The sequence below is a fragment of the Tursiops truncatus genome, chromosome 12 (genome assembly GCF_011762595.2).
Source record: "Tursiops truncatus isolate mTurTru1 chromosome 12, mTurTru1.mat.Y, whole genome shotgun sequence".
NCBI classification, from domain to species: domain Eukaryota; kingdom Metazoa; phylum Chordata; class Mammalia; order Artiodactyla; family Delphinidae; genus Tursiops; species Tursiops truncatus.
The window spans coordinates 79,416,824-79,444,771 of NC_047045.1; the positions used below are offsets into that span (position 1 = coordinate 79,416,824).

Below are 27,948 nucleotides of genomic sequence, written 5' to 3' on the forward strand. Positions count from 1 at the left end.
GGCAAACTCCGGGGACTCTGCAGGACTGGGAAGGATGTACACTGAGTCTTACGCCGCTCAGAGCTAAGCAGTACTAGAGTTGTTGGTTAAGTGGCCTGAAACTGACAAGCTTCAGTCCTCTGAGCCGAGTAACATGGGCAGCCAGTTATTTCTGGAACTAGCTGTCAGGGAAAGGACACTGGTTTCTGGATAGTCCGCTGAGTGGGGAACGCTACCCATCAGCTGTAACTGGCTCTGGTAGAGGAGGTGCCGAGCTGGCAGGCCAGCACAGTGACACAGAGCTGTGTGCTACCTGGGGAAAGGCAGCAAGCCACTTGCCAGGAGGCCACAGGGTGCGGCATTTATCACTCGGTGAATTCAGCACGGTCCAGGGATGTGCGGCACTTCCTGACTTAGCCACAGTGAATGGCTTGAAGGGGAGCCTGGCAAGGGAGGCTAGTTTGAAAACTTGGAGTCATTCAGCTGGGAAATAAATGGTGGATTGTATTAAAAATAATATGAATAATAACACCTGTCACTGAGCCTCTGCTCTGTGTGCAGGCACTGAGCTGTACGCTTTACATAACGTTTTCTCATTTACTCTTATGAGGTGGGCTCCGTTGTCATCCACCTTTCTCAGAGAAGGAAACTGAGGCTTCGCTGTTAACTAACTTGCCTGAAGTCACCTAACCATAAGTGGTGAAGCTAAGATTTGAATTTGCAGTGACCGTGGAGACGGACAGAGCGAATGCACACGGCAGATATTTAGGTGATAGAAATAACGGTGCTTCTGGGCCATTAGCTGTCAGTGGTTCTTTTTTTGAGGGAAGGGGGATCTCTCCCCTTATTTTCTTTTTATTTTTTTAATTTATTTATTTTATTTATTTACTTTTGGCTGCATTGGGTCTTCATTGCTGCCCGCAGGCTTTGTCTAGTTGCGGCGAGCGGGGGCTACTGTTCATTGTGGTGCGCGGGCTTCTCATTGCGGTGGCTTCTCTTGTTGTGGAGCACGGGCTCTAGGCACGCGGGCTCAGCAGTTGTGGCACGCAGGCTTAGTTGCTCCGCGGCATGTGGGATCTTCCCGAACCAGGGCTCGAATCCGTGTCCCTGGCATTGGCAGGTGGATTCTTAACCACTGCGCCACCAGGGAAGCCCTCAGTTGTTCTTTTTTTGAATAGCTGCCCTCCTTTCCCCAGAAATGATTACTTGAATATACTCACTCTGAAACAAGGAGCCAGACCATCACAGTTATTAAGCTGTTTTCCCAAAGTAACAGTAAATGGGTTCTGAATGAAGATGTTTTCTTATTCATTAAAAACCTGTACTATTTGGTTCCAGTTCTCTGCCAGTCCCTTTGCATGGTCCTGAGGAGTCAGATACGAAGAGAGTGTGTTGTTTAAAGCCTCGGTGCTCACAATCTGGGGGGAAATAGTCACCCCAGCAAATGATGGCAGTGTGACAGCTTCTGTGTCTCAGCTAACATACAGCATATGAAAGTGTCTGCTTTTCTGGAAGGCCAGGGAATGCCATGGAAGCCGCAGGAGACAGAGCCAGGAAGGATAGGAGCACGTCAGTGTCGTGGAGGCAGACGGCCCTCTGGGCACACTGTGAACCAGTGTTCGGTAGAGGACACAATCTAGCATTCTGTTCCCAAACTGCGCCGCTCAGTCGTGCGTTTTTTCAATGAAAAAAATATATAAAATATCAGAGAACATTGCACATAATCAGGGTAGAAATTGTTTTGTGAAGAGTACAGTGTGTGTGAATACTGAATGTGAATATATAAACACGTGCATACTCACATATACACATTGAATCATGGTATACGATATATTTCTTCACTATGGATTGTGGTTAAAAAGAAAAAGTTTGAAAGTGGTTTCAGCGAATTAACCTCTGTGAGCCTCAGTGTCTTCATAGTTGTTTTGAAGTTTAAAAGGACAAGTAATGAACAACGCCATTAGCACATAATATCTGCTCATTAAATGTCAACTGTTGTTATTAGATCAGTGAATAGCCCATTACCAGGAACATGAGAAGTAGTCAATAAATAATTGTTAAGTGAGTGAATGTGTGAATATTTACAGGTCGAAAGCAACCTGGTGCCTGCAGGGAGGTAAAAGTGGGAGTGATCGAATCAGAGTGGGGTCGCCATGATGACCATGTAGCCATGATGGGGAAATAGGTCAGGTCACATTCTGAAGAGACTTGATTGCTGGGCTGATGAGTTTGGCTTCATTCTGTTAAGCAGTCAAGAGCCATTGACTAGTTTTGTTGAACAGACACTGTTGAACATCCCTGGAGAGATGAGAAAGGTCGGAATTCAGAGCATCAAGTGGAGGCCCTGCCTTGGATGCAAGGAAGAGGTTTCCTTTTGAAAGTAGGAAAGTCCATAAAGATGGGACATGGATGTCAGTGTCCGTAGGTGAGAGGGCAGGCCGTTGTAGAGGGGTGGTGCTGCCTTTTCCTGTGGTTTCTTTACATTTAGCAGCAGAATTAGGGGAAGCCTTCAAGAAAGGGATTGTAAATGCTAAACCAACCATTCACAAGACCTAACCAAACAAAAGGGTGCCCAGTGACCACTAGGATTCAGCTGAAGGCAGGAACTTTGGCTTCCAAGAATATACGTTGTGGCATCCACTTCACCGGTCAGACATTGTCTTAGTCTTATTCGGATCTAGTTTGATTTACCTGCATCCTAACTTCAGCTAAGGTCTCAGCTTAAATAGGACTTCTTTGGGGAAACTTCACTGTCCCTAGTCTAAGTTGGGTCCTCCTCTTATACCCTCAGAGTTCCTGTACTTCTGTTTTCTTATACTCATACTTAACTTTTAGTTGTTTATTAGATGGCCGTCTCTGCCACTAGGATGTGAGGTCCACGAGGGCAGACACTGTTTTGCTCATGGTTTACATCCTCAGCACCGAGGATGCTGCCTGGAATCTCGTTCGGTTGCTCTGTGACTTTAGTTTATCATTTTTCCCTGTTGATAGGTTTTCTTTTCTTTCTTTCTTTGTTTTTTTTTTAAGATTTTTGTTTTTTGATGTGGACCATTTTTTTAAGTCTTTATTGAATTTGTTACAATATTGCTTCTGTTTTATATTTTGGTTTTTTGGCCACGAGGCATGTGGGATCTTAGCTTCTCAACCAGGGATCGAACCTGCACCCCTTGCATTAGAAGGCAAAGTCTTAACCACTGGACTACCAGGGAAGTCCCCAGGTTTTATTTTCTACTCAACTAAATGGTAATTCTTCAAGGACAAGGATCATATCTTTTACTTTTTTTTTTTTTAATGCTCTCTTATTCTTACCACAGCTCCATGAATGCCAGAGTAAAATTAGGGCATGCTGATAGAAGATTTGTGTATCATTATTGTGGATTGAGTTACCAGTATGGTAGCTTAGATCAGAACTCACACAGTGAATGAAGAGCTTGTAGCATCACTAAAAAGGCAATAGTAATGCCTTTGTATAGCATTTTCATGGTGTGTTTCAGTTTAGAAAAGCACAGTCACATACGTTTTTCTTATTTGACTCTCAGAATGATCTTGGAAGCCAGGACAGGAAGTGCATTCACTGTTTCATACAAGAGAACCCATGAGTCCACACAGTGGATGGTGGAGGCAGCCTCTAACCCACATGTGATTTCAAACAGATGGTGTGTGCGTGCGTGTGTGTGTGTGTGTGTGTGTGTGTGTGTGTGTGTCCTATTACTACATTACCTTCTCTCTCAGAATAGAACCTGCGCCTCTTCATCTGGAGTTTGGTTGTACAAGCGTTCGTGATTGCATACACATGTAATGAAGGACTCAAAAATAGTAAATCCATTTATATAAGCCTTCTATGCATGTATTTTATGGATGAAGTGTACAAATCATTTTCATATAGTTTCTAAGATTTTTTTTTCAGTAAGTTCTTTTATATAATGTAAATAATAATTATCTAAATTAGTACTTTTTTTCAAAGTTTGAATTTTCCATGTTAGATTATTTACCTAGGGCATATAATTCCATAATACATCTAGAAATTCAACATACTTTTATAATATATGGGAAATTCACTTTATACTTTCTAAATTTTCCTTACTAGATAGTCAGGTTTTCTAAACTCAGATGGTTTATAACTAGAAAAATTTCACAACTTTAAAAAAAAGAAAAAAACAGATTCATTCTCTCAGCTGTCAGTTTTTCTGTTCATAAACTGTTACAAGCTGCCATTTTATAATAACTTTCTAAAGGAAGCAAAATACAATCAAATATGTCACCATAAATAGAAAATTATTGTTTGAACTTTGATATTTGGAAACATTTTAGCATTTATTTCATTCAAAATTAAGGTTAAAATAAAACAAAATGAAGAATATCCCACAAATAAATATACATGCAATTTTAGACCTGAATTAGATTTTTCACACAAAAAAAGTTTAAGCCAGAACCATAGAGAACTAGAGATAGACGTGCCGTTACAAATATCGTATGTCTTCCCTCTCACCATTTAACAGGTGAGGAAACCGAGGGCCAAGAGGCTAGGTTAATTGCTGCATTCTGCACAGCGAATGTGGAAGGCCCACGACTGACATCCTAGTCAGTTCCCTTGCTGTCACAGCATGCTGCCTCCCTTGCTTTCCTTTTTTGAATATATAATGATAGTAATAGCTAGTGATTAGTGAAAGTTCACTGTGTGCCAGGCACTACTATAAATTTTTTTACGTGTATCATCTCATTTAATCCCCGCAGCAACCCTATGAGGTAGATACAGTTGTCCCTATTATATAGATGAGGAAACAAAGAATGCACATGCAGGTCTCTATCTTTAGGATGAAAAGTAGAAATACTTCTTTTTTCATTAACTTCTGTCTTCTAATTTTTCATTAGTTTGTTTAGATTATGATGATATTCCGTAACCTCTTAAAAATATGGTTATATCCATAACGGAAGCCTTTTTAGTAGGATTATTGCTGGCATTTCATTGTGACTATATATTATGGATCACTTTACCTACCTCCTAACTGGTCTCCTAACTTTTAGCCTTACTCTCCTTCAGTCCTTTCTTCTTGAGGCATATTATGGCAGAATTAGCTTTTGAGAATGCAAGTCAGATCATATTGCTTTCCTGCTAAGACTGCGTATGGCCTTTGCCAGTGTTAATCACACTGAAGGACCGGATTTTCATAGGATTGCAGGTGCAAGAGTTTTGGTGAACTGTACAGCTATTTGGTAATAACGGCTGAATCTGCAAGATGAAATGCTCCCCTCGTCAAGACGTAGAGGGGCCAACAGAAAAATGGGCAAATGATATAAATAGTTGTAGAAAAGGAGTCAAAACTGCTGTAAAACAAAATGTTCAGCCTTACTCATGATAAAAGAATACACAGTCTAACACAATCCAATTATAAAATATCCCTGAAAGGATACATTAAAAAACCATTTGTCTTTGACCAGGGGAACTCAGTGGTAGGAGATGGGGTCTATTTTTTTTAAGCTTTTGGAATTTGTAGACAGTTACACAAGTACTGGAGTACTGTGGATCCCACATATTTAAATAAAAAAACAAATGTAGAAATAAAAACCAGCTTGTTCATGCTAGCTGGAAACTACACCTGAATGCGTGGGGTATTCAGGAGTTAAAAGATACTCGTGGCAGTTTATAAACCAGAAAGTTATCATCATACTGTCTTCCTTTTGTGTATACATTTCAGATTATAGAACCTCTTCATGTGCTGTCTCAGTTGTTCTTGCAGCAACCTCATCTGCATTTTAAGGTGAGGAAACTGAGCCTCAGATAAATTATGATTCACCTAAGGTCACAGAGCTAGTTTTGATCAGTTCACACACTGCAGTATATTTATTTACATATCTGTCTACTCTACCAGATTCTGAGCTAGCGACACAAACAAAGCTGTAATGTAGGCCTTCTATTCCCAGTTGACTGCCTTTCGATGCTTGTAGTTCAGAAAAGAGTCAGTGAAATTATGTCACCTCCTTTCATTGTCTTGGGGAATACATGAAAGGGATGCGTCTCACCAAAAATATAAAACAAGGTTTCAGAAACCTCTTGTAAGTGGTGCCGTTGCAAAAGCGTACAGAGAACAAAACAGCTTTTCCAATTTTAATTTCTGTGGAAGGAGGTGGGCTCCATACTCCCCAGAACCTTGTTGTTGGAATTCGATGTTGCTACACATTCCATTTGGATTAGCTTAACATTCTACCTCTTTATGAGCCTTTTGACAAACTTGATTTTCTGCAAAATTCCAGTGATGAGTGAGACAGTTCAAGTGGATCATGGCATATATATACATATTGTTAAGGACGGAATAAAGAGTCAGAAATAAATAACTTGCCCAGATAAGAATTCTTCTTAGAAGTCATTTGAGCAAACCTTAAGCTTATAGTAAGTGTTCAAGAGGCAGCAGTAACTTAAGGATGTGCTGTGTTGCCAGCAGTTCTAAATCCTTCAGCGTGGACACTTTCTTGGTTGAAGTGAAATTTAATGCTAAAAAACGGACATGTAGTATTTTCCTTAACTAATGAAGAAGAAAGCAGCCACTCTCGAAAGAAAGAAAGGGAGAAAAACGCATACAATCTGTATGGAATTTAAACACTTTTTTTTATTAAACAGGACTCTATATGAAACTCTTGAGAATTTTATAGTCAGGCTTAGATAAATATTTCATGTTACATCTTAAGATGCAATCATTTATAGTAATTTTAGCACTCTGATTTCTGTTTGTTTTCAGATTTGAAAAAGCAAACATTTTCTATGATGATTTGTATCTGGGAGCCGCCAATTGAGCCCAATTTCACATGACTTTATCTTTATAAATAAATGAAATAGGATAATAAGGAAGAGCTCTACGTACTTGTATTTTATGTCTATCTCTTTAGACAGAAGCAGTGTTAGAAGATCTCTTCTTTTTCTTACTGAAATGTAAACCATGGCCTTTGTAAATGCCCTACTCTGTTTAACCCCCTAAGTTTAAGCTGACCTTGGATGCAGGCATCATCTTCCCCTCCGGCTGCCTCAGGAGACTCTCTTTCTCAAGCCACTGTTCTCAGTTCTCCTCTGGAGTAGGTGGAAACCTGCCCCCTCTCTGCACTCACCCTGTACTAAAGCCTTCAGCTGACACCTGTGAACTCTCAGCAACTCTAACTCCTGGGTTCTGGGAGGTTTTTTTTCAAACTGCCCTTTGTTAGTTTTCTGGTTGGATGGTGTATCTTTTTCTTAGCTACCTGTCTTGATTTGGGCTATTCTTTGTCTGAATGCGTCTTCACAGTTCATTCTATGTACTTGCTTACGTTTGGCTGAACTACTGATGATGGCGACGTACCTTGACTTTATGAAAAGTCCTGCACAACTGAAAGGTGTATTTTCTTTATCCATTTGTCCAACTACCTGCTAAGCACCTACTGTGCTGTGCTCAGCACTCTGAGTACGGGAGGAATTTAATACTCATTCTTTCAGCACATAGTTTTTGATACCTACTACGTGCCAGACGCCCTGCTGGGCGCTGAGAACGCAGCAGAGAGCACACACGTGATCCTTGCCTTCATGGGGCTTATGTTTTAGTGGGGAAGAGAGAGCTTAAGTGAGTCAGAAATAAGGCAAGATGATTACATGTTATGAAAAGCACGTGAGGAGAAAGGGTGGCGCCGCCAGGGCAGTCAGGGAAGGTGGACCTGGAGGACAGGAAGGAACCGGCAGTAGGACGCTCTCGGAAGAGGCAACGGGAGAGAGTAGGCTCTATCAAGGGAAAGAGCTTGATGTTATCTTCTAGGAAGCATGAGAAGGCCAGTGGACTTCAGGGTAGTGAGAAGGAGAGAAAACTATAGGAAGTGGGGTTAAAGTGAGAAAAGCAACCCCAGACCACAAAAGAGCCCACAGACCGTAGTCAGATGGGGGCATTTTGTTCCAGGTCTAATGAGAAGCCTGGTGGCAGGATGGTTATACAGAGAAGATACCCTCTGATTTCCTTTTTTATTCCTGAAAAGTCATTCTGGCGGCTTTGTGAAAGTGAACCAAAAGGCACAAAAACGGGGCAGGGCTGAGAGGGGTGAGCCAGACCATGACCATGTCTGGTCGTGGGAGAGAAGATGGTAGCTGGGCGGCTTGGATTTTGTAGATGAGGAAATGGAGAAGAGGAGTGACCCAAGATACATTTCAGAAGTAGAGGCAACAGACGTGCCAATGGATCCATCGCACCGTAGGACATCAGGGCGGGAGGAAGGAATCGTGGGTGGCACACTGGAAGGAAGTCAGGGTCTGTTTGGAAAGCAGAGGACACTTCAGACCCTCCACTTGTGTGCAGTTCCCCCCGAGGGGTAGTATGAATCAGGTGGTAAGTCGGCAGGACTATAGGAGTCACGGTGAACAATTGTGGCCCCAGGAGACCAGAGGGGAGAAAAACGGTTATGTGCAGGGGAGAGCTGGGTGCTGGCCTGGGCTTGAGAGAGCGGTGGGATGTTTGAGTGAGTTGGGAACACATGGCCCAGAGATCGGGGAGTGAGCCGAGGCTCTGAGGGGCGCGCACATGTCCCGCCAGGCAAGAATGGAGGTTAGGAGAGGTCAAGGTTATTGGCCTGTTGACCCTCTTCTCTTCTTCTCTAGTTCATGTCCACAGTCCATTGGGTTCCCAGGAACTCTAGTGAGAGCTCAGAGTGAGGACTAGGGTAGCCCCCTGGGCCCTCTCACGTCCTCCACACTGGGTTTGAGATGTCTTTAGAGGTTCTTTAGGGGAATCCCACAGCACCAGTCTCCTCCCATCTACCTTTGACACGATTCCATGTTCACTTTTGTCACCTGCGTTTATATATTTCCATTTATTTCTCACTTAGGTTTTATGGCAGGCACACAAAGAAACCCTCAGATGTCTCAATATGGACCTCAACAGACAGGACCATCCATGTCGCCTCATCCTTCTCCTGGAGGCCAGATGCATCCTGGAATCAGTAGCTTTCAGCAGAGTAACTCAAGTGGGACTTACGGTCCACAGATGAGCCAGTATGGACCACAAGGTAAAAAAGTTTCTCCAAAATACACTGCAGTAGGTTGTAGAAATTTTGTTAATATGTTAGTCCTTCAAGACCTTAACATTATAAACATCTTTTAAGATCCAGTTATTTGTTACCTGACAGATCTGTGAGGTTAATGCAAACCCACAGTCCTTCAGTTGCCCGTAGTGATGGGAAGAATAATTATAGCAACTATTCATTAAGCATTCATGCATCAGACACTGCGGTAAGTGCCCTTCATACGTGTGCTGTTAATAATGAAGGAGTAAAGCCTGTTTCTGCAACGTAGCTCTAAATGCTTGTCCTCAAAAAGTTTCTGATTTAAAACCTAGGTTTCATTATGTTGTATTCTAACTTTGTCCCCTCCCTCTCTGTAATTATGTTTGTAATAATATTCTCACTACTCAGAAGGATTTCATGTGTCTCCAGATGAAATCTCTCATCTCTCTTCATCTAATCTGTCTCCAAAGTGCTCTATCAGGTAAATAATGGTTCCGATTTTCACAGTCATTACCAGTTTTACTCTTAGAAGGCAGGACAAAGCCTGAAATGGACATGTCTTTCAAAAAGGAAAGAGTAGAAAAATAAGTGGAACTTGCCCCAAATACACCATTTTCATTCTGCCTTCCTGGACATTGACGTCTGTTTTGTTTTACACATGCAGAATTCTTTCATCAGGGTTTTTAACCTGATATATATATATATTTTTTTTCTAAGTCGCTTTTGGCAGTAAGGCATTTGAAATTAGCACCTTCTTTATATTTTGTTTCTTTAAATTAGACATTAATGGATAATTTAGAGAGAATGAGCTAACCTGGCACAATTCCCAGAGCTTCCTCATTTCTGAAAATACCAGAATATTCTGAGTGAAGACAATGCCCGGTAGGAAACTGTAGTAAAATGTTCGCTACCTCCACAACAAAGTCGGCTCCCCTGACTTAATAAAGCCTTAATATTTCTGAGAGCTTTTCTGTCCCTATGGAAAACGTGCTGCGTTGAGGACCTTTGAGCTTCTCCGACCATCAAATAAGTGCCTGGCAGGCCGGACGATTCTTTGAGGAGGCCAGGCACCGTCTCGGCTTTTTACCAGGTGTTTCTCAGAAAAGCTTTCCTTGCTTTCACGGTTTGAAAATGTCTTGTTTTCTGAAGATCTCTTTCGGGAGGATTTTAAGCACTTTCAATGCTGTCAGTGTAGCACCATCGCCTTGCCTTATGCTGCTCTGTCATTTTACATTCCAGCTATTTCTGTTGTCGGGAAAACGATATTAAAACATCCAAAACAAAATTTTTCCATGGCCCCTTCCTGCCTCTGTCCATGTGCACGTAGTCAGGGTGGATACAGACGTGGGTTTTGCTTGATTCCCTTCATACCGTATCATAAATGGAGTTCCGTGTTGTGAATTCCAGTAAGCTCTAGGAGTTTAAGGTCCCAGTTGACAGTGTCTTCCCAGTTCCCCATCAGCCCCAGGTAGTTGTGACATGTGGTAGTTTGTTGCTGAGCTAAGGCAGGACGTGTCACTAGCTGTGAAAGCGCCTACTTGCCCGCTGCACCCACTCCGTGGGTATCTTCAAAACTGGGGGGCTTCGGCTATCAGGAAAGGAAGAAAACTTTAGTGAAGGCTGGAAAGGCAGTTTATAAGTTGTGATACGCACAGAAAAATATGGACTTTTGTTCAGAATGTAACTGGAGAATCCTGGAGGTCAGGACCTTATTCTCAGAATTCGGGGTGGCTGGAGGCCTGGGATTTAACCACTGGCACTCACTAGGGCTTCCTGTTATCTTCAAAACTGGTTTCTCTACTCTTAATAATTCACTCTTGAAGTCTCGTCCTGTGCTGCTCTCAAATAAGGGGAAGTGGAGCCTTGGACTACCTGATGAGTCTTTTGTGAACGGCTGTGAAAACACTTAATGCTTTAGGAGTTAGGTAATAACACAAAAGGTAATTTCTATAGAATGGATTTATTTTCTGAAAAAAACCCTCAGTTTTTTGGAATCGTTGAATGTTAAGATTCTTTTTTTTTAATTTATTTGGCTGCATTGGGTCTTAGTTGCAGCACACAGGATCTGCGTTGTGGCACGCACGGGCTCTTCGTTGCACCGCGCAGGCTTCTCTCTACTTGTGGCGTGTGGGCTCTAGAGCACGGGCTCAGTAGTTGCAGTGTGCTGGCTTAGTTGCCCCGCGACACGTGGGATCTTAGTTCCCCAACCAGGGATCGAACCCACCGCCCCTGCTTTAGGGAGGTGGGTTCTTAACCAGAGGACCACCAGGGAAGGCCCAAGATTCCTGATTTAGGAACACTGCACCTGTGAGGGTTCTCACCCAAACTTGTGTGCCCTTGCAAAGTTGCTTACTCTCTGGGATTTACTTTTCCTATAGAAAATGGGAAAATTAGACGGTGTTACCTTGGAAGTTGCTTCTACTTCTCATATTCTGAGTCTAAATTTTGCTTCAACTCCAGGGCCTTTTATGTTAACGCGGCCCACTGGATCCACTGCGTAACATTTTGGTTATGTAGACAAGAAGGTTTTTGTTTGGGGTTTCTTTTTAAGGCATAAATGCTGAGTTTAGGTTGACATTAGAGACAATTGAAAATAAGGCTGATAATTTCCATACACAGCGCTTTCTAACTTTGAAAAAAAGTGCCTGCACATCTGTGCTCTCGGCAATGTTCTCCTTCCAAGAGGCATCTCTAGCACATTCTAGCACATTCCACCTTGAGGCGTGTCCCCTCCTGGGTTCCTCGACTGGCTCCCAGTGCTGTGGGCTGCCAGTCAGTGTCCCAGTGCTCTGTGTGCAAATCAGAATTGTTTGCGTTCCTCCTTGCATTATCCTCTCCTCGGCAAACACTGAATGACAGGAAATTACGCTTGTGACCTGCGTCACTCAGTTCAGTAAATGTTCTTACCTTTACATTTCTCTTGGTTGATCATTTTAAATAGAGACCCGAATGAAGTATTTTTTTTTCTCTCTCTTAATTAACTACTCAAATTATTAGTAAAATATTCAGCTTACATCTTCGCGTTACACGTTTTGATGTCTGGAAAGAATGGCTTGTGCAGCGACCCACAGGGTCATCAGTCCACATCTTCTATGTCTGGTACTAACTAGATGGCTTTCTTCTGGGCTGGTTTCGTTTTTAAGAGATCTCAGGGGGAAATATTTTACAGTCTTTTTTGCTATAACCTTTTTGCTGTCAGGAGCAGCTTCTTCAAAATTATTAGTAACAACCAGCAACGTTTATCAAACGCTACTGGGTCCTGGTCTCGGTGTTTTTCATATATTAACTCATTTAATCCTCACAACATGCTGTGTTATAGGTACTGTTATTACTCCACTTGACAGAGCAAGAGACTGAGGCGTGCACCACATACACACCTTTGCCCCGGGCACACGGTGGGACGCCAGGATTCAACTTCAGACATACTTTTCCATTTTTATTAATTAACAGGAAGCCCTTGACGTTATCCCATTTTGCAAAGGAGCAGGTTAAGTAATGTAGACACAGTCCCACAGCTGTTAAGGGCAGAGCCAGGGTTCACACGGAGGGAGACTTCAGACGCCGCTCACAGAGCCACTGGTGCGTCGCTTCCCAGGCCTGAGATGTACTCCTTCCCTGCCGTTCCTTCAGTGAGGGAGAGAGAAGGAAGCGAAAGGCAAACCACTGGCCTTCAAGGAGCAAAGGAACATTTGGGGAATGCAGGCGTGGAAATGCATCAGAAATACTAGAGATTAAGGAAAATCATAACTATTAAGAAGAAATTTTTAGAAGTGTATATGACACTGTAAAATCTGAATTATTAAACGTACTAACGGGGCTTCCCCCTTTGGCTCGCGTTTCTCTCTGCGCCGTTTCTCGACGCTGCTATTTTGAGCTCCTCCGCAGGGCTGGGTGACAAAGGCGCCGCCGCCGGCATTTTCTACCCGCGGCTCGGCCACCCGGCCGGCCCTCTCTCTGCACCCACGGAATCCCCGAGGCCCCAAAGCACCTCCGGAAAGGATGCGCCGAAGAGCGGCGGCTTTCCTCGCCCCGAAGTGCGTTGGCTCCTCGACGGTCTCCCAACAGCTGCTAGGCCATCATCGAGGCCGCGATGCCCCCTCCCATACAAAAGGCGACCTTGAGCGCCGGTAACAGGAAACACCCAGTCAGTTTTGGACAAATATCAAAATACCCTAATGGGGGGCTTCCCTGGTGGCGCAGTGGTTGGGAGTCCGCCTGCCGATGCAGGGTACACGGGTTTGTGCCCCGGTCCGGGAGGATCCCACGTGCCGCGGAGCGGCTGGGCCCGTGAGCCATGGCCGCTCAGCCTGCGCGTCCGGAGCCTGTGCTCCACAGCCTGTGCTCCACAACGGGAGAGGCCACAACAGCGAGAGACCCGCGTACCGCAAAAAATAAAAAAATATTAAAAAAAAATAAAATACCCTAATGGGATGAAGCCAATCTAAATGTGTAAAAGTGTTTACTTGATGAAACAGTACTTTCCTACCTTCAAGCAGGCACGTGTAAAATAACTACCCTTACAAATGGTTTGCAGTAGGAAGGGCCATAGAGACTTGCTCTAATAAATAGAAAGCAATCATGTGATTGACATGTTAATTATTAATAAATGCCTTTGTATGGGAAAAAGGGAGCGGAAATCAATTTCATCTTCACAGCCTTTCTATTTCCTAAGGACAGACACTGTCTTGTTTGTGTGTTCTCTAGAACAGTGTCTGTCACAGACTGTCCACAAGTATTTTTGGCATGTTTGTCACTAATTGCAAAAAGTGAGGGTCTAGCCTTAGTTTTGCAAGGAATTAGGAGTATTACCTTGGGCAACTAACAGGGATTCTGAGCCTAGATTCCCCTCCACTTATCACTCCCTTGTATGTTAGTGTCTGGGCCACCCCTTACAGCTACACACGTTGTACACTGGCTCAGCCTTGGTTTTATGCCTTAATTTGTATAGTGTGTCTTAGGAAGCAGGGAACTTCTAAGTAGGTGAGTCTGAAGAACGTTTTATTCCTAAATTACTTGGTCAAAGAGGCTTTTCAGAAGGGTTTAACGTGTTTTTCTCTAAAATAAATAAGATGCCATCAGAACTCTTCCTTCTCCTTCTTTCATTAAAATGTTTCTCACAGATTCAGCAAAGGCAAACTTCAGACGATACCTAGTTGAAATGAATGCAGTTCCAAAATAGTGAATTGCACATTAATAATCTTACAGCTATTCCAGTTCAGAGGAACAACATATAAATGTTACCAGTTGGCAGCCCACTGGCTACTTGAAGAGTGCCTTACAGACCCATGGCAACCTTGGTGTCACCATGACCCAAGATTTCAGTCTCTGCTCTTACTCTCAAAGTAAACTAGATTCAGCCTCTCTTCTACAGAAGTGAGATGTGTCTGCCACATGGATTCATGCTTTCTCCCCGGACAGTGCTGCAAATTGGAGATCTTCTTCTTTGGCTTTTTCCAAAGGCTGGTTTCTGTGCAGATCACTCCCCCTTCGGTTTCACTCATTTTTTGTTTCTTAAAACAGTTTGTAATATACTTGATATGTTCACTGCTTCCTGTTACCTTTATTTTATGGTTAAATGGACATTGCTAGGCAAAAGTATTAATTCCATATTCTATACGGCTTTGTTAAAAAATTCTAAATCTTTATCTTGCCCACAGTAGCAAAAACAGATTGTAGTAGATCATTTTACAGCAAAAGGTGGCTAATGCCATGTTCTTTTGATGCTCAAATTTAGCCTTCAAGTTAAAAGGTTTAAGCATGAATTTTTCTTAGCAGACTGATAATCATCATGATTTTATCAAAACCTGGGAATTAGGGAAGAAGTAAGGAAAACAAAGTACCAATCAACTTTAAGAAAGAAAAAGGAAAAACATAAAGCAACACTGATTTTGACTAGTGTGAAGCTAATTATTTTACGTTGCTTATTGAAATCAACAGCACACAGAGTGCCAGCATCCCCTCCCCTCACTGAATGACTAAGCACCTCGCGGGGCGTGGTCATCCGGTGGACTTGTACCACAGGCCTGGATCAGGACAATTGTGGATGGCAGTGTAGAAACGCAGGATGTGGACGTGCAGCTTTACTTTACATCTTAGCAAGGTGCCTTTTCCTGAGGCTCACAGCTCTGCCATTTTTTTCAAATGTTTGTTTGAAAAGAAATGACCGGTTTTCAAATCTTTAGGAGTTGGTACCATGGGTCCTTTCAGAAGGCTTCCTGCACCTGCCGTCAGGTGAAGCAGATCAGAGCTCTCCCTCCAGGGGGCGCCGTTCCCATGCAGTCTGTGGGTGTGCACGGGGCACAGCGGCTCTGAGCCTAGGGAGGACGCAGGTGCTCAGGCACCTGTGACGACAGTGACTGAGAATCCTTCGTTCCTTACCGTAGGGATTTTACTGTTTTATGCCACATTTGGCTATTGAATTAAGATAATACAATTTTACATTTTTTAGGTGAGGACTTACTTTTTCTTATACTTTGTTTGAGAAATAAATTTAATATCTGTGCATCTTGAAAGTAAAATTAGGCATATGATGCAATATATAATAAAAAGAATTTCACTGATTGAAAAGTTATCTTACATTAATATTGGAACAGTTTCTTTCTATTCCTTGACAAATTCTAACCATTGTCAGTGTCCAGCAATAGTTACTGTTAATATTTTTTTCCTCATAGCAATCACACGAGATAGAGAATCCCGTATCACGCCCTTTTTGCAGAAGGGGAAACTGAGCATTGTGTGTGAAATGTCTGCGTGTGTGTGGCCTTTCTGAAGGCCACACACATGCAGACATTTATGCCCCTGCTCCTTGAGGGCTTGTTCTCTCAAGACTCACTGCTCTGAAGTTAGATACTGGCATCGGACTTACCATATGTCCCCCAAGCCTGTGTGTGACGTCAGCCTTGGCGGCGGTGGTTTCTCCAAAGATGCGCTTCTACACAGAGGCAGCCAGCACGCACACAGCTCCCTTCTCCGCGTGGCTCTCCTCTGTCACTGGCTCAGGGACCTGCCCTCTCCACTCTGTGTAAGTTCTCCCTGCTTTGTTCTCCTTCAGAGCGCTTGACACCACACGACATGCTCTAGATTTGTTTATTAGCCTGTCTCCTGCCACCAGAATGTAAGCTCTTTGCCTTTGCTCATTGCTGAATCCCCATCTGTTAGCACAGAGCTGGCATATTAGAGGCTCTTAAGAACTGTTTCCTAAATGGATGAAGACAGAGTGTTCCAGAGACACTGGTGTACCTTCTTGACCCTGCGTTGGTGCTTGATGGGTATTGGGTTGACTACTCAATGCTTAAGAATTATCTTTGGGAGATGGCACTAAGGATCATGGTTGTCTGGGTTTTTTTGTTTGTTTGTTTGTTTTGCGGTACGCGGTCCTCTCACTGTTGTGGCCTCTCCCGTTGCGGAGCACAGGCTCCGGACGCGCAGGCTCAGCGGCCATGGCTCACGGGCCCAGCCGCTCCGCGGCATGTGGGATCCTCCCGGACCGGGGCACGAACCCGTGTCCCCTGCATCGACAGGCGGACTCCCAACCACTGCGCCACCAGGGAAGCCCATGGTTGTCTGTTTTTCTCTGTGCTTTTATATTTTCTATATTGCGCTTGCATCACTGTATAATTAAATTTTTAAAGGAGTTAAACTTTGTAACATATATGGGAAAAAACACCAAAAGTAACATATGTGGGAAGAAAACTACCAAAACTACCCAAAAAACTACCCAAACTACTGAAGTCATACTGTAAGGTAATAGGTCTTTTCTCCTCTTTTACAAGCTTTATGTAATATTATTTTTACATTTTGAAGACTTTTTAAAATGCATGTTGACCTAGGAAAAATATGGTGTCATATATCAGTTCAAAAGATAAATTATCGCTATTCCCACAAATAGTAGGATTTAATGCAACTTGGGGTAAGTTCACTTTCATTTTGAATCTGCATTTGTGGTCTTTACTCAGTCAGTTTCTCTCCTGAAGCAGTGGCTGGAAGTACAGCACTGTGAGATCAGTCTGAGAGAAAGGTAGCATGGGAAGAAGGTTTTTTAAATGTAACTTTTTTTTGCACAGCAAGGATCTTACATCTATGAAAAATACTCTCAAAATCATTTGTCATTAGAGAAATGAAAAGTAAAGCCACAACAGTATCCGCTACACACCTACTGGAATGGCTCATATTTTTTAAAAATTGGCAATATCCAGGATGTACAGTAGAGCAAGTAGAACTCTCATATGTACTGTAGTGGAGTTTCTTACAAAGTTAAAAAGGCACTTATCATACAACCTAGCACTCTCATCCCTAGAGTTTACCAAGAGAGATGAAACATATATCCACTCAGAGACCTGTGTGCAAACGTCAACAGCTTTATTCGTGATTGCCAGAAACTGGAAACAGCCCGAACGTTCACAGAATAGGATACTACTCAGCAACAAAAGGGAACAAACGACTGATAACGCACAACATTATGGATGAATTTGGAAAGCACGGTGCTGAGTGAAAGGAGCCAGACACGGCACACTGTGACTCTATTTACGTGACATCCTGGGGAAGGCAAAACTGTAGGAAGAGAAATCAGATCAGCGGTTGCCAGGGGTGGGGATGAGATTGACCACAAAGTGGCAACTTTTTGTCACGATAGAAGTATCCCACGTCTCAACTGTGCTGGTGGTTATAGGGCATATATGGTTGCTGATGCATATAAATTCTACCTCAGTAAACATGACTTAAAATTGTGTAGTAGATGGCTATGTGACGTGATGATTACTGGCCAAATTTAGCCCTAATTCACAAATGTGTTTATCATAGTATGTAGCTAACTATCCATTTATTTCTTTCCCACTCAGGGTCCGCTGTCTGTTCTATGATACGTGCACCGTTTTACCCTCCATAGCAAAGGGGAAAATAATACAGGACTTTGCGTATAGTAGTTGTTCATAAGTAATTGTTGTGTGGTTGAAACTGAGAAGTAAAATAAACGGAAGCATTTAATGATTCAATAAAAGCAGTAAGCTTGGGATATTAATTGTAACTAGCAAATTTGAAAATTTAGAGTCAGGTACAGAATTGTCTGTGATCCTCTAAACTAATGATGGTGACTTGAATAGAGTCTAGCTCCGGCTTCCTCTGTCTGGTGCTTGAATACAACTCCTGGTGGGTTGAAATCTGAATTCATTTGGTGACCAATTTTCCAAAGCTGGTGTGCCAAGATGAACCCACTTGAAAACTGTGGGCTCTCGTACTTGGCTGCAAGACCCGTCCAGCTGAGGTGGGCTGGCCCAGCATCTGCAGCCTTCATTGTGCTTAATGCTGGAACCATCTGTTTTCTGTCAGAGCTAGTGCCAACAAATTACTAATCTATTAGAGAAACATGGAAATAAGATTGCGCTTCTCATTCCTGGCTTTTCCTCTCATATTTTGCTTGGCTTACATATTTGGTTTTTGTTTATTTTGGGGAGAAAGATATGTTATCGAGTAGGCAAAGTGGGGGGGGGGTGTGAATCATTTTTCACTCCTTCCACACATTTTCAAAAGATGGAGAAAAAATCATATTCGTGCTTATTGATAATAATAGTATTATTGTTGGTGATCATGGTGATAGCTATCATTTTTTAGGTAGTTCTATTCTTGGCACTGAGCTAGTCACTTTCTACCTGTTCCCCGTTATTATTGTTACTTTACCTGGCAAAACTGATCTTCCAAGAGGTTAAGTAGCTTGTCCAAGGTCATGCCCCTAGGAAGTGTCAGACCAGTATTCAAACCCAGTTTCTAGAGCCTATGCTTTATCCGTTGCTGCCTCTTAAGCCATTTAAAGCCTTTAGAAACCATTTTTATCCAGGCATGTGAGTTTAATGAGGGAAGTCTTGAAAGTTTCAAGGAGAAGAAAAGGGGACTTTGTATTTCTTCTACCAAATAGAGGCCTCTATAATTAGAACATATTCCCTTGACATGTGCTTTTGAGTGCCAGTTCGTGAAATCAGCCTAACTGATTGAGGAAAAATAAGATTGGGGGCCCAGCACTCAATGGGCCTTTCTAAGGACAAGTGCACGCGTGCGTGTATGGGTGTGCATGGTGGTTGTGCTCTGACGCATACTCCACCCGATTACAGAATGCTTCCTGCTGTGCAACGAAGACCAGCTGCTGAATTGAGCAAAGTGATTGAAACCCAGCTCTTGTCTTCTTAGTACATAAAATGAATGAAAAAGCTAGAAGTCAAGTAGAGGGTTACTGAACATCTCAGTTGTTTCTTTGTGTTCATTAAAATACAGCCCCTGACTGCCAGTTAAACCCAAGGTGCAGGAACCCAGAGTGACAGTATTTCTCTGTTCCAAGTATGAACGGCATTCTACTTCAGCTCTAAGCAGAATTCCACAGAATCAGGGACCTTACTCTCATATAAAACTGCATTGTGGGCATAGTCTGCAACAACCAGGTAAATGCTTGTTTTGTAAAACAAGATTAAAGTGTCATTTCACTTCCTTCAAAAGCAAAGGATACTATGTTTTCACTGAATAAAGTTTCGTACCAAGTGAGTCGCTTATCAGGTCTTGAGGGGGGTGGAAACTAGCTGCAGAGCAATAGCAAGAATATGTGAATTGATATCATTTGTGTTCAAAGTGTAAATGAGTTTGTTTCTTTTTAATAAAAGCAAGAGCCAGAAAGGCACCGCTGGATCTCACTGATGTTATCAGATAATCTGGAAGTGAAGGGCTGTGAGGTCAGTGGGGCGGGGCGGGGGGAGTCTCCAACCCGCTGCAGAGAAGAGTTCCGAGGACTGTGCTCTGAGAAGGCATGGGAAGAGGCAGGACACAGCATCCTGCCCATTGTTCTGCGTCCCTCCCAACCAGGATGAGCATAAGGGGCCCTTTCCGCGGAGACGGTGTGATGGGAAAACCGACGGGGACCTTCTGTGTGGTCCCGTGGGACGGGAGATTCAGGGCAACCTCAGAACTTTTTATAAAGAACTTTGATAAACAGTGAATGTTCACCTTTTACTTGAAAACAGTATCAGTTTGATTACGTCTGCAAAGGCAGAGTGTCTTCATGCAAAGGCAGTTTAAATTTGAGGTGCTGGCGTAAAAGACTAACTCACAATGCAATTCGGAGGCCCCTGAGGTGATGTATGTTGAACCTCTCCTGTCCCTTCCTTCCCTTCCCTTTTGTTTTCCTGTCCATTCCACCTCCTCGGACGGCCAGTGCCTCGCTCGGTTGTTCCTCTCCAGCCTTTCTTTGGCTTCCAGGGATGTTCAGGGGAAAGTAGCTGCTGGCTGTAACGAGTCACTTTCTGTGGTGCTGGAGCATTTTCTTAAGAAGCTTGTCCCAAGACCGGTCCGTGGCGGGGCTCAGCAGATTAGCGCCACTCTGGCCGGCCGTCGTGTTCGTAACGCAGGGGCTCCCGTTTGTGTGTGTGTTGCTTCCAGCCATGTCAGGGCTGCAGTGGCAGTTTAGCTTTTGTTTGGTTGGTTGGTTTTTTGCGGTATGTGGGCCTCTCACTGCTGCGGCCTCTCCCGTTGCGGAGCACAGGCTCCAGACATGCAGACTCAGCGGCCATGGCTCACGGGCCCAGCCGCTCCGCGGCATGTGGGATCTTCCTGGACCGGGGCACGAACCCGTGTCCCTTGCATCGGCAGGCGGACTCTCAACCACTGCGCCACCAGGGAAGCCCGGCAGTTTAGTTTTGACAGACACCATCTAGCCCACAAAGCCTAAAGTATTTAGTCTCCAGCCCTTTACAGAAAGTGTGCCCGGCCCGTGGTCTGTGTGAACAGTGACCTTCACACTGTCTCCAGTGAGTAATACACTTCATAGACAGCCACGTAAGAGAGCTCACATGAGGCACCTAACAGAGCAAATACCAGTCAGTGCTGAATAGTCTGGGCTTCTTGCAGATCTGTAGGTGGTCTGCACTTGAGAAGACCTGCTTTCACGACGGTGATGATAATGTGATGTAAGTGTGGTTTTCCTTAAGTATTTGAGAGGCCAGTCAGGGGTGTGGCTAGTGGGGTGCAGACTGTGGCTCTGAGGCATTTTAGCCACGTGACCTTGGGACAGGCCACTCAACATCCCGCACCTCAGGCTCCTCCCTAAAGTGAGGGTGATAATGACCGGGACCTCTTAGGCTTGATGTAAGCATTAAAGGAGGTGATGCAAAGAACTCGAAACTGAGCTTAGCACACGGTAAATAGCAATTGCTGGCTTTTGTTATTGTTACTAATCCAACCCAATTTCTGCTGGAAAACCTGGAGAAGCTCCTTCTCACCTTCAGAATAGGTCCCGGGCTTGGAAGCCTGGTATATGGGGGCCTCTTCCCTCTGTCCCCTTCTCGCGGCCCCATGAAGCTCAGCAGTGACTTGCTCTTGAGTTCGCCCCTTCGCTGTCTGTGCCGTCGTCCACGGCCTCTTCCATAGGCGCTCCCTGCCCTTTTCTGCCTTAATCACCATCCGACAGTAACCCCCTAGCATTTTTGCACTCAACGTTTGAGATACTTTACATGTTACGTCATTTAATCCTAACAGCAACTCTTCAAGTAGACAGTATGGAAGAGGCTTATCTCTGTTTTACAGAGAAGAGAAGGAAACAAAGAAAGATTAAAACGACTTAGCTCTAAGGTCACATGGTCAGTATATATAGGGAGTCTTCCCTCAGCCCCAGTTCTCCCAGATCCCAAAGCCTGCCCCACACGGACGCCTGGGTCGCGACCCAAGGTGGTTTTTCAAAACCTTTCACTCAACGCCCGACCGTGGACAACCCCCCCCCATCCCCACCCAACACAGACTTATTCTTCTTTCTCTTATGCTTTTCACAGTGCGTTATGTTTTTGTTTTTGTATTTTTTCTCATCTTACCCCTGCTACTCCACCTTATACACACACACACACACACACACACACACACACACACACACGCACACATATACACACTTAGGTCGTGAGCTTCTCGAGTACAGGAATTGCATTGTATTTTACTTCACATTCCCTGTGCCTAGAACAGTTATGTTGTATAGATGAGGAGATTCTTCCAGAAAGTAGTAAGGACAGGTGGAGGAACACTAATCCATATTCTGCAGACACTTATCCTTTTGCATATATTTCATTTCAACAGTCACTTATTGGGAGGCAGCATATTTTATTGGTTAATTACATGGGTTCCATAATCATTTTGCTTGAGCTTGAATCCTAACCTACTAGCTTCATTTGTAAGTGGAGTCATGGTCGTACCTACATTTCATATAATTATTGGAGAAAAGAATGAAGTCATTGATGCAAAGCACTTAGCCCAATGTCTCACACAGAGTATGGTTCAGCAATTATTATTATTGAAGTGGCATTATCTATGCCTTCAATTTACTTGAATGTAGTTTATGTGCACTCAATCAAAAGAAAAGGTGTGAAGGAGAGAGAAAACACAACTACTGCACTAGTCCAGGCCATTCTACTCCGTGAGCACGTGCCCCGTGTGAGCAGAGACGGGAGGTGAGACTGTGGACGCTTATCTCAGTCTGGGACCCTGCCTGCTTCCCATAGTGCCACCGTCTCGCTGGGCTGAGCGCCATGCCAGTGCTTGAAACTTATTTCATAAGACGTGGCCTCAAGTGCAAACCAGACACCAGAGGAAAGCCAACTGTGCTGGATTAATGTCGCGTTTCCACATGACACCTCCTGTGGGGGTTTGAAGGGTAATTTTGACCACATGTGCATGTTTTCTTACACCTTCTGAACCCTTTATCGTAACTGTCCAGTGTGGTAGTGGTGTAGTGGTGCAGTCTCAGATTGGTGTTCACCTGCGGACGGGGGGCTGAAATACTTACTTCAGTTAAATCTTGGTAAGAGTACGAGGCGCTGGATGAGCTAAAGCACCACTCAGCACTAGCATCCCGTGTCCATCCACAGATGGTTTCAGTGATCAGCCTGGGTCTCCCTCCGTGTTACAGTGGTCCTGTGTGGCTCTTTGCCTTTGGAATGTGCAGAGAGAGCGTATTTTGACTGCCAACCTCATCAGCGCCAATAGGGGAAAGGGTTAATGAGGAAAATGACTAATGTTCTGTGTTGATGACACTGTTGGACACAAAGTGTTTCCAGTGAATGTTTTCACAAGTTCAAATATTAAGTAAAAGGCTTTAATTTGTGTTTGATTTTTGTTTAGGTAACTACTCCAGACCCCCAACATATAGTGGGGTGCCCAGTGCAAGCTACAGCGGCCCAGGGCCCGGCATGGGCATCAATGCCAACAGCCAGATGCATGGACAAGGGCCAAGCCAGCCGTGTGGTGCTATGCCCCTGGGACGAATGCCATCAGCTGGGATGCAGAACAGACCCTTTCCTGGAAATATGAGCAGCATGACCCCTAGTTCTCCTGGCATGTCTCAGCAGGGAGGGCCAGGAATGGGGCCACCAATGCCAACCGTGAACCGTAAGGCACAGGAGGCAGCTGCCGCAGTGATGCAGGCCGCTGCGAACTCGGCACAAAGCAGGTATGCCGTCGGGCGGGCGGTCTGTGTGTGGATGTGTGCGCACATGCGGAGCCCAGAGCTGCATCATCCCCGGCTCCCACGGGGGTGGAGAGCAGCAGAGGGTCCCTTGGCTTGGCCATTCCTTTTGTGTTAAATATATTCTGTACCATAAAGGTCAGAGAAGTAAATAATAGATCATGTTGTATGAGACATGGAAGAAGGAATCACTGGTGGGCAAGTCAGCCGTGGGAGGTTATTTGAAACAGCTGTGAACAGTCACTGCACCAAGCACCCTAGAGCCAGTGGCACCGCGAGTGTCTCTGTGGTTCCACTTAACACAGTGAGGTTTAGGCGGGAAAGTCGAGAGCCTAAAAACTGGCTAAAATCTAAAACATTCAAAAAGAACTTCCCCCTTTTTTTTTTTAACCTCACCATAAAAATCTTTATTAAAATAGAAACTTTGTATGTGTACATATGTGTACTGTGTGTGTTTGTCTAAGTGTATATGTGTGAGATTTATTACTTCACGTTCTTATGTTGTATTTTATTTTTCTGGGCATAGCTCTCTCTCTGTCCAAACCAAAAGGTGGTTAATAAAACAAGGATTATATTTCTGAAACTTTAAGTTGATAGAGCAAAGGCTCTAGCCTCAACTACTTACTTGTTTTTAATCCTGAATTTTAAAATTAATTCTTGAAGTAAATACTTGACCTGTCTAAAAATAACTGAATTAAAAGTTTAGGAGGCAAAGTGAATATGTTTTAAAAGACTCACATGTAAAAATGTTTGAATTATGTTTAACATGTGTCAAGGTATGTTTTAAAACAAAGGACACTGACAGATATTTATGAACATACGGTATCTTCAGAAGAAAAGAGAGAAGATTCTGAGTTTGTCAAAGGGAAATAAGAGCTTTTGTGTGTGTGTGTGTGTGTGTGTGTGTGTGTGTGTGTGTGTGTTTACATGTATCCCTTTGTTGCTTTTCCTCTGAAGTTGCTATTCGGGAATGTTAGGGACCCTTCCAGTCTCACTGTTTGCTCCACATAATAAAATGAAAGTCAGTCATATTCTCTCTCCCCCTCTCTCCCTCTCCCTCCGCCCCACCCCTCACCCTCTCCTCCGCGTTACAATTACTTAGGATCTTCTGAACCCCAGCGCTATACCTCTGAACTGAACCTATGCAGGCTGTAGAGAGAAAGTTTTAATAAACCTGTCCGTGAGGACTGGTTTGGCTGGTCCAGTTGAAGTTCTAATTTAGGTTTAAATGACTTGTCCATTGTCACAACTCAAAAAGCACAAGTTATTTCCTTTTTAAGGAGTAAGTACTTGATTGCATTTGACATGAAGCCTTGGGTAGTGATCTGGGAAGAAGATAACTGTAGAGATTAAGGCATAATTGTTTGATTAAAAAGCCTTGCTGTGCTCCCTTTCTGAATCAGTTTATATATAATTTTATATAAGTTACTGTATAAGTATACATCCATGCATTTTCATTTTCTATTTCTAATCGGTAGACCATTCCAAAGCTTCACCTTCACATTCCACCCATCAGAGCTCTCCAGGAGTTTGAATGGAGACTGTTTATTTTTTGGCTTTTACCAAAGTCAAAGCTATGCTTCAGAACTGTAAAACTGAGATTGGATCTGAGAATCTTACTCCTCTCTCTCCTTTGCCCTGTCCCCCACCCTTTTTTGAAGGATTGTTCTCCAGCTCCACTGCCAGGTAGCTGCATGGTACAGAGTATCTTAGGCCACATTCTGTAACCTCCACACCTATGTGTGGAAATGACATAATGGACAGGGGGATTCCTACTTGTCTACGGAACAAATCCAAAGAAGTTGTTCTTCTGTTCTACTTTAGGCCACCATACATTAGGTCGCCTGCTTATCCCAGCCAGTCTGGGGCTGGCGGACGCCCCATGTTTTCTTCCCAGCACCCCAACTATGGCAACTCTCAGGCTCCCATGATGAACCAGCCTGACCAGTACGGGTAGGTAGCAACATGCCCTGACTTGCTGCGGGTCCTGGGCATTTTTTTAAACTGTTAATGAACATGCCATCTGGCTGCGAAAGGAACACCCAAAGTAAGAGAGTGAAAGACCTAATAGGAAATCCATCTCAGAGGGGGCTGTCTTTTGTTTATTTTTGTTTGTTTTGGGTTTTTTGTTTGTTTTGTTCTGTTTCGTTTTTCATTCTCACCAGCAGTACTGTGGTAGTTTGGTGGAGACCTGCATGCCGTCCCCCAGATCCTGTCTTTGCATGGCTTCGGCATGGCTTCTTTCCTTCGTGCCTGAGAGGGAAACAAAAACTTTTATCTACGTAAAAGTAATGAAGTCACCTACTCCGGCGTCATGTCCCCCACTGTTGTCGTTGTGTCGTCTAGGACTTGTGTAGCACTGTTATCATGACTGTGTTATTGTCATTCCTGCCACTACAGGGACCTGCTTCCACACTCGCCCTGAATTCAGAGTGCGGTGGCCCTATGGAGCCCCACTGCAGGAGGCAGGGCTTAGGTTCTTAATAGGACTTGCGAGGGGCCTCGTGCCATCGTCACTGAGCAGACATCTGCACCAACGATTTCTATTATTTCCTTCTCCCAAGGAGGTTTAGAATATTAAAGTCACCAGGAGAATACAACCAAATAATGCAACACAGAATTTTTTTTTCTAAACACAGTGTTGCCATATTATTATCAATTTTGACACAGGAATTACATACAGCAACAAAAAGTATCTCTCTTCTTTCCTACTACAAAACTATAATATCAGGCTGTCACTGTCTTTAGGTTAGTAAATACTCTTAAAGTATATTATTATTTTTACCGATATCATTTAGCATATAGTAATAATAAGATTATCTCATGTAGATTGAAGAGTGTTAAGGGGTTAGTTTCAGCAGAAAGATACAACAATTTTGTAAAATAAAACCGGAAACAACCAACTAGCTTTGTTTAAAGACTAAACTTACAGAACTGTGTTTTCACTATTGTTATGAATGCATGACACAGAGGGCTTTTTTATAGCTTTATATTCAATATACATTTATTTAGGCAACAAGAGCAAATGATAATTTTGCAGTTGAGAGTTCTAAATCCTGTAAACATGGCCCTAAATGTGGACCAACAAATAAAGAATTCTGTAAACATAATCCTAAAAGTGAACTAAGCATAGAATGAGGTAAACAGACTTATTTTGGAGAAATCGTCTTTCCTCTTTTCCTTTCTTGTGCTACTCTCAAGGTCACTTCATGAGTTAGCAGGAAGATAATGGTGGGGGGAGAAGAGCGTTTATCATCAGCTGCTCATGCATAGGATCTGTTCTTCACCAACTCAGGAGTCCTATTTAGACCCGCAAAGCTAGTTTGGCCGTGCCTTGCCAAGCCACATTAAGCAGCTGTGTAAAATGAATTTAAATGGCATGCATCAGAGTAAAATGTCTTTCACTGGGGCAGAAAATCAATGTTAGCTAACCAGCACGGGAAGATCAAATCTGCATTTGAGCCAGCAGCATCCAGAGAGCTTCCTCAGAATACAACACCTCCTCCTTAATTAAAACTAAGAAAAAGGAAGATGTTGGAGGGATTCTTTGTAAATCACATGAAGCACAGTTGGCAAAGGCTCATCTCTGCAGCCCCATCTGTGTTAGCTCTGAATTTTGCCGTTTGCGTTTACACTATTCTTTCTAAAAAAGAAAGAAAAAGTTTTATTTCTATTTTAAATCTTCCTTCCTTTGCACTTTGCAATATACATAACCTGTTGTGCCCCCTTTTTTTTTTTAAAGTAGAAGCTTGAATGTGAGAAAACATGTAGAGTACATGTTTCAGTGCTATGGGTTAGGAAACTTGATTTTCAACATGTTTTTGCTTTATACTTAACAGCTCACTGCAGCAGACTTGTGTTTTTGCTTTTGTTCTTGTTTTCTTTCCCCATTGGTAGCTCTGTCAGGGTAAAGTTAGGCTGGCAACTTGAAAAGCCAGTCCACTAAATGGCAGACTGTCAGGAAGAAGTGGTCCAAGCCTTTCAGAAACACAATATTCACAGAGTTGGTTATAATGACTTCTTTCTCAAGTCAGAATCCCAAAGGGCCTAGAGCCTAAGAAAGAATCTGAAAAAGACAAATTAGTGATGAAGGGAGTGAGTGAGTGAGTGAGTGTGTGTGTGTGTGTGTGTGTGCGCGCGCGTGTGCGTGCGTGTGCGCACACGCAATTAGAGACAGAAAGCTAACTGCAGAAATGAAGGATTATGGCAATTATGCTTCAGGCTTTTTCAGCTAGTTGGATGTAAAATAATATAGAGGAAAAAACACAGATTAAACTTGTTAGAAGCTGTTTTACTGATTCCTTTTTTAAGGGTGACATTGTGAGAGCAGAGCTGCTGCAGTGCATAAGTTAAGGAACATGTGGATGAATTGTTTTTCCTTTGTCACCTTTTGAGTAAAGGACTCCCTCATTTTGATTTTCAGACAATTTACAATAGAATGTGATGAATCGTACTGTTCCGGTACTAGATTAGCTGAGTAATACTAT

General features: G+C 43.4%; 1 protein-coding gene across 9 annotated transcripts in view; it reads left to right on the forward strand.

The window, feature by feature from the left end:
• ARID1B (AT-rich interaction domain 1B) overlaps window positions 1-27,948 on the forward strand; it is a 411,398-nt gene that overhangs the window by 329,810 nt on the left and 53,640 nt on the right. For 8 of the 9 annotated variants that reach the window (XM_073789769.1, XM_073789773.1, XM_073789771.1 and 5 more), the window contains 2 exons: window positions 8,809-8,988; window positions 23,119-23,446. In XM_073789769.1, coding sequence (XP_073645870.1) covers window positions 8,809-8,988; window positions 23,119-23,446 — 508 coding nt within the window. Of the gene's footprint in view, window positions 1-8,808; window positions 8,989-23,118; window positions 23,447-25,285; window positions 25,415-27,948 lie in introns of all 9 variants that reach the window. The other variant, XM_073789768.1, reaches the window with a different exon arrangement.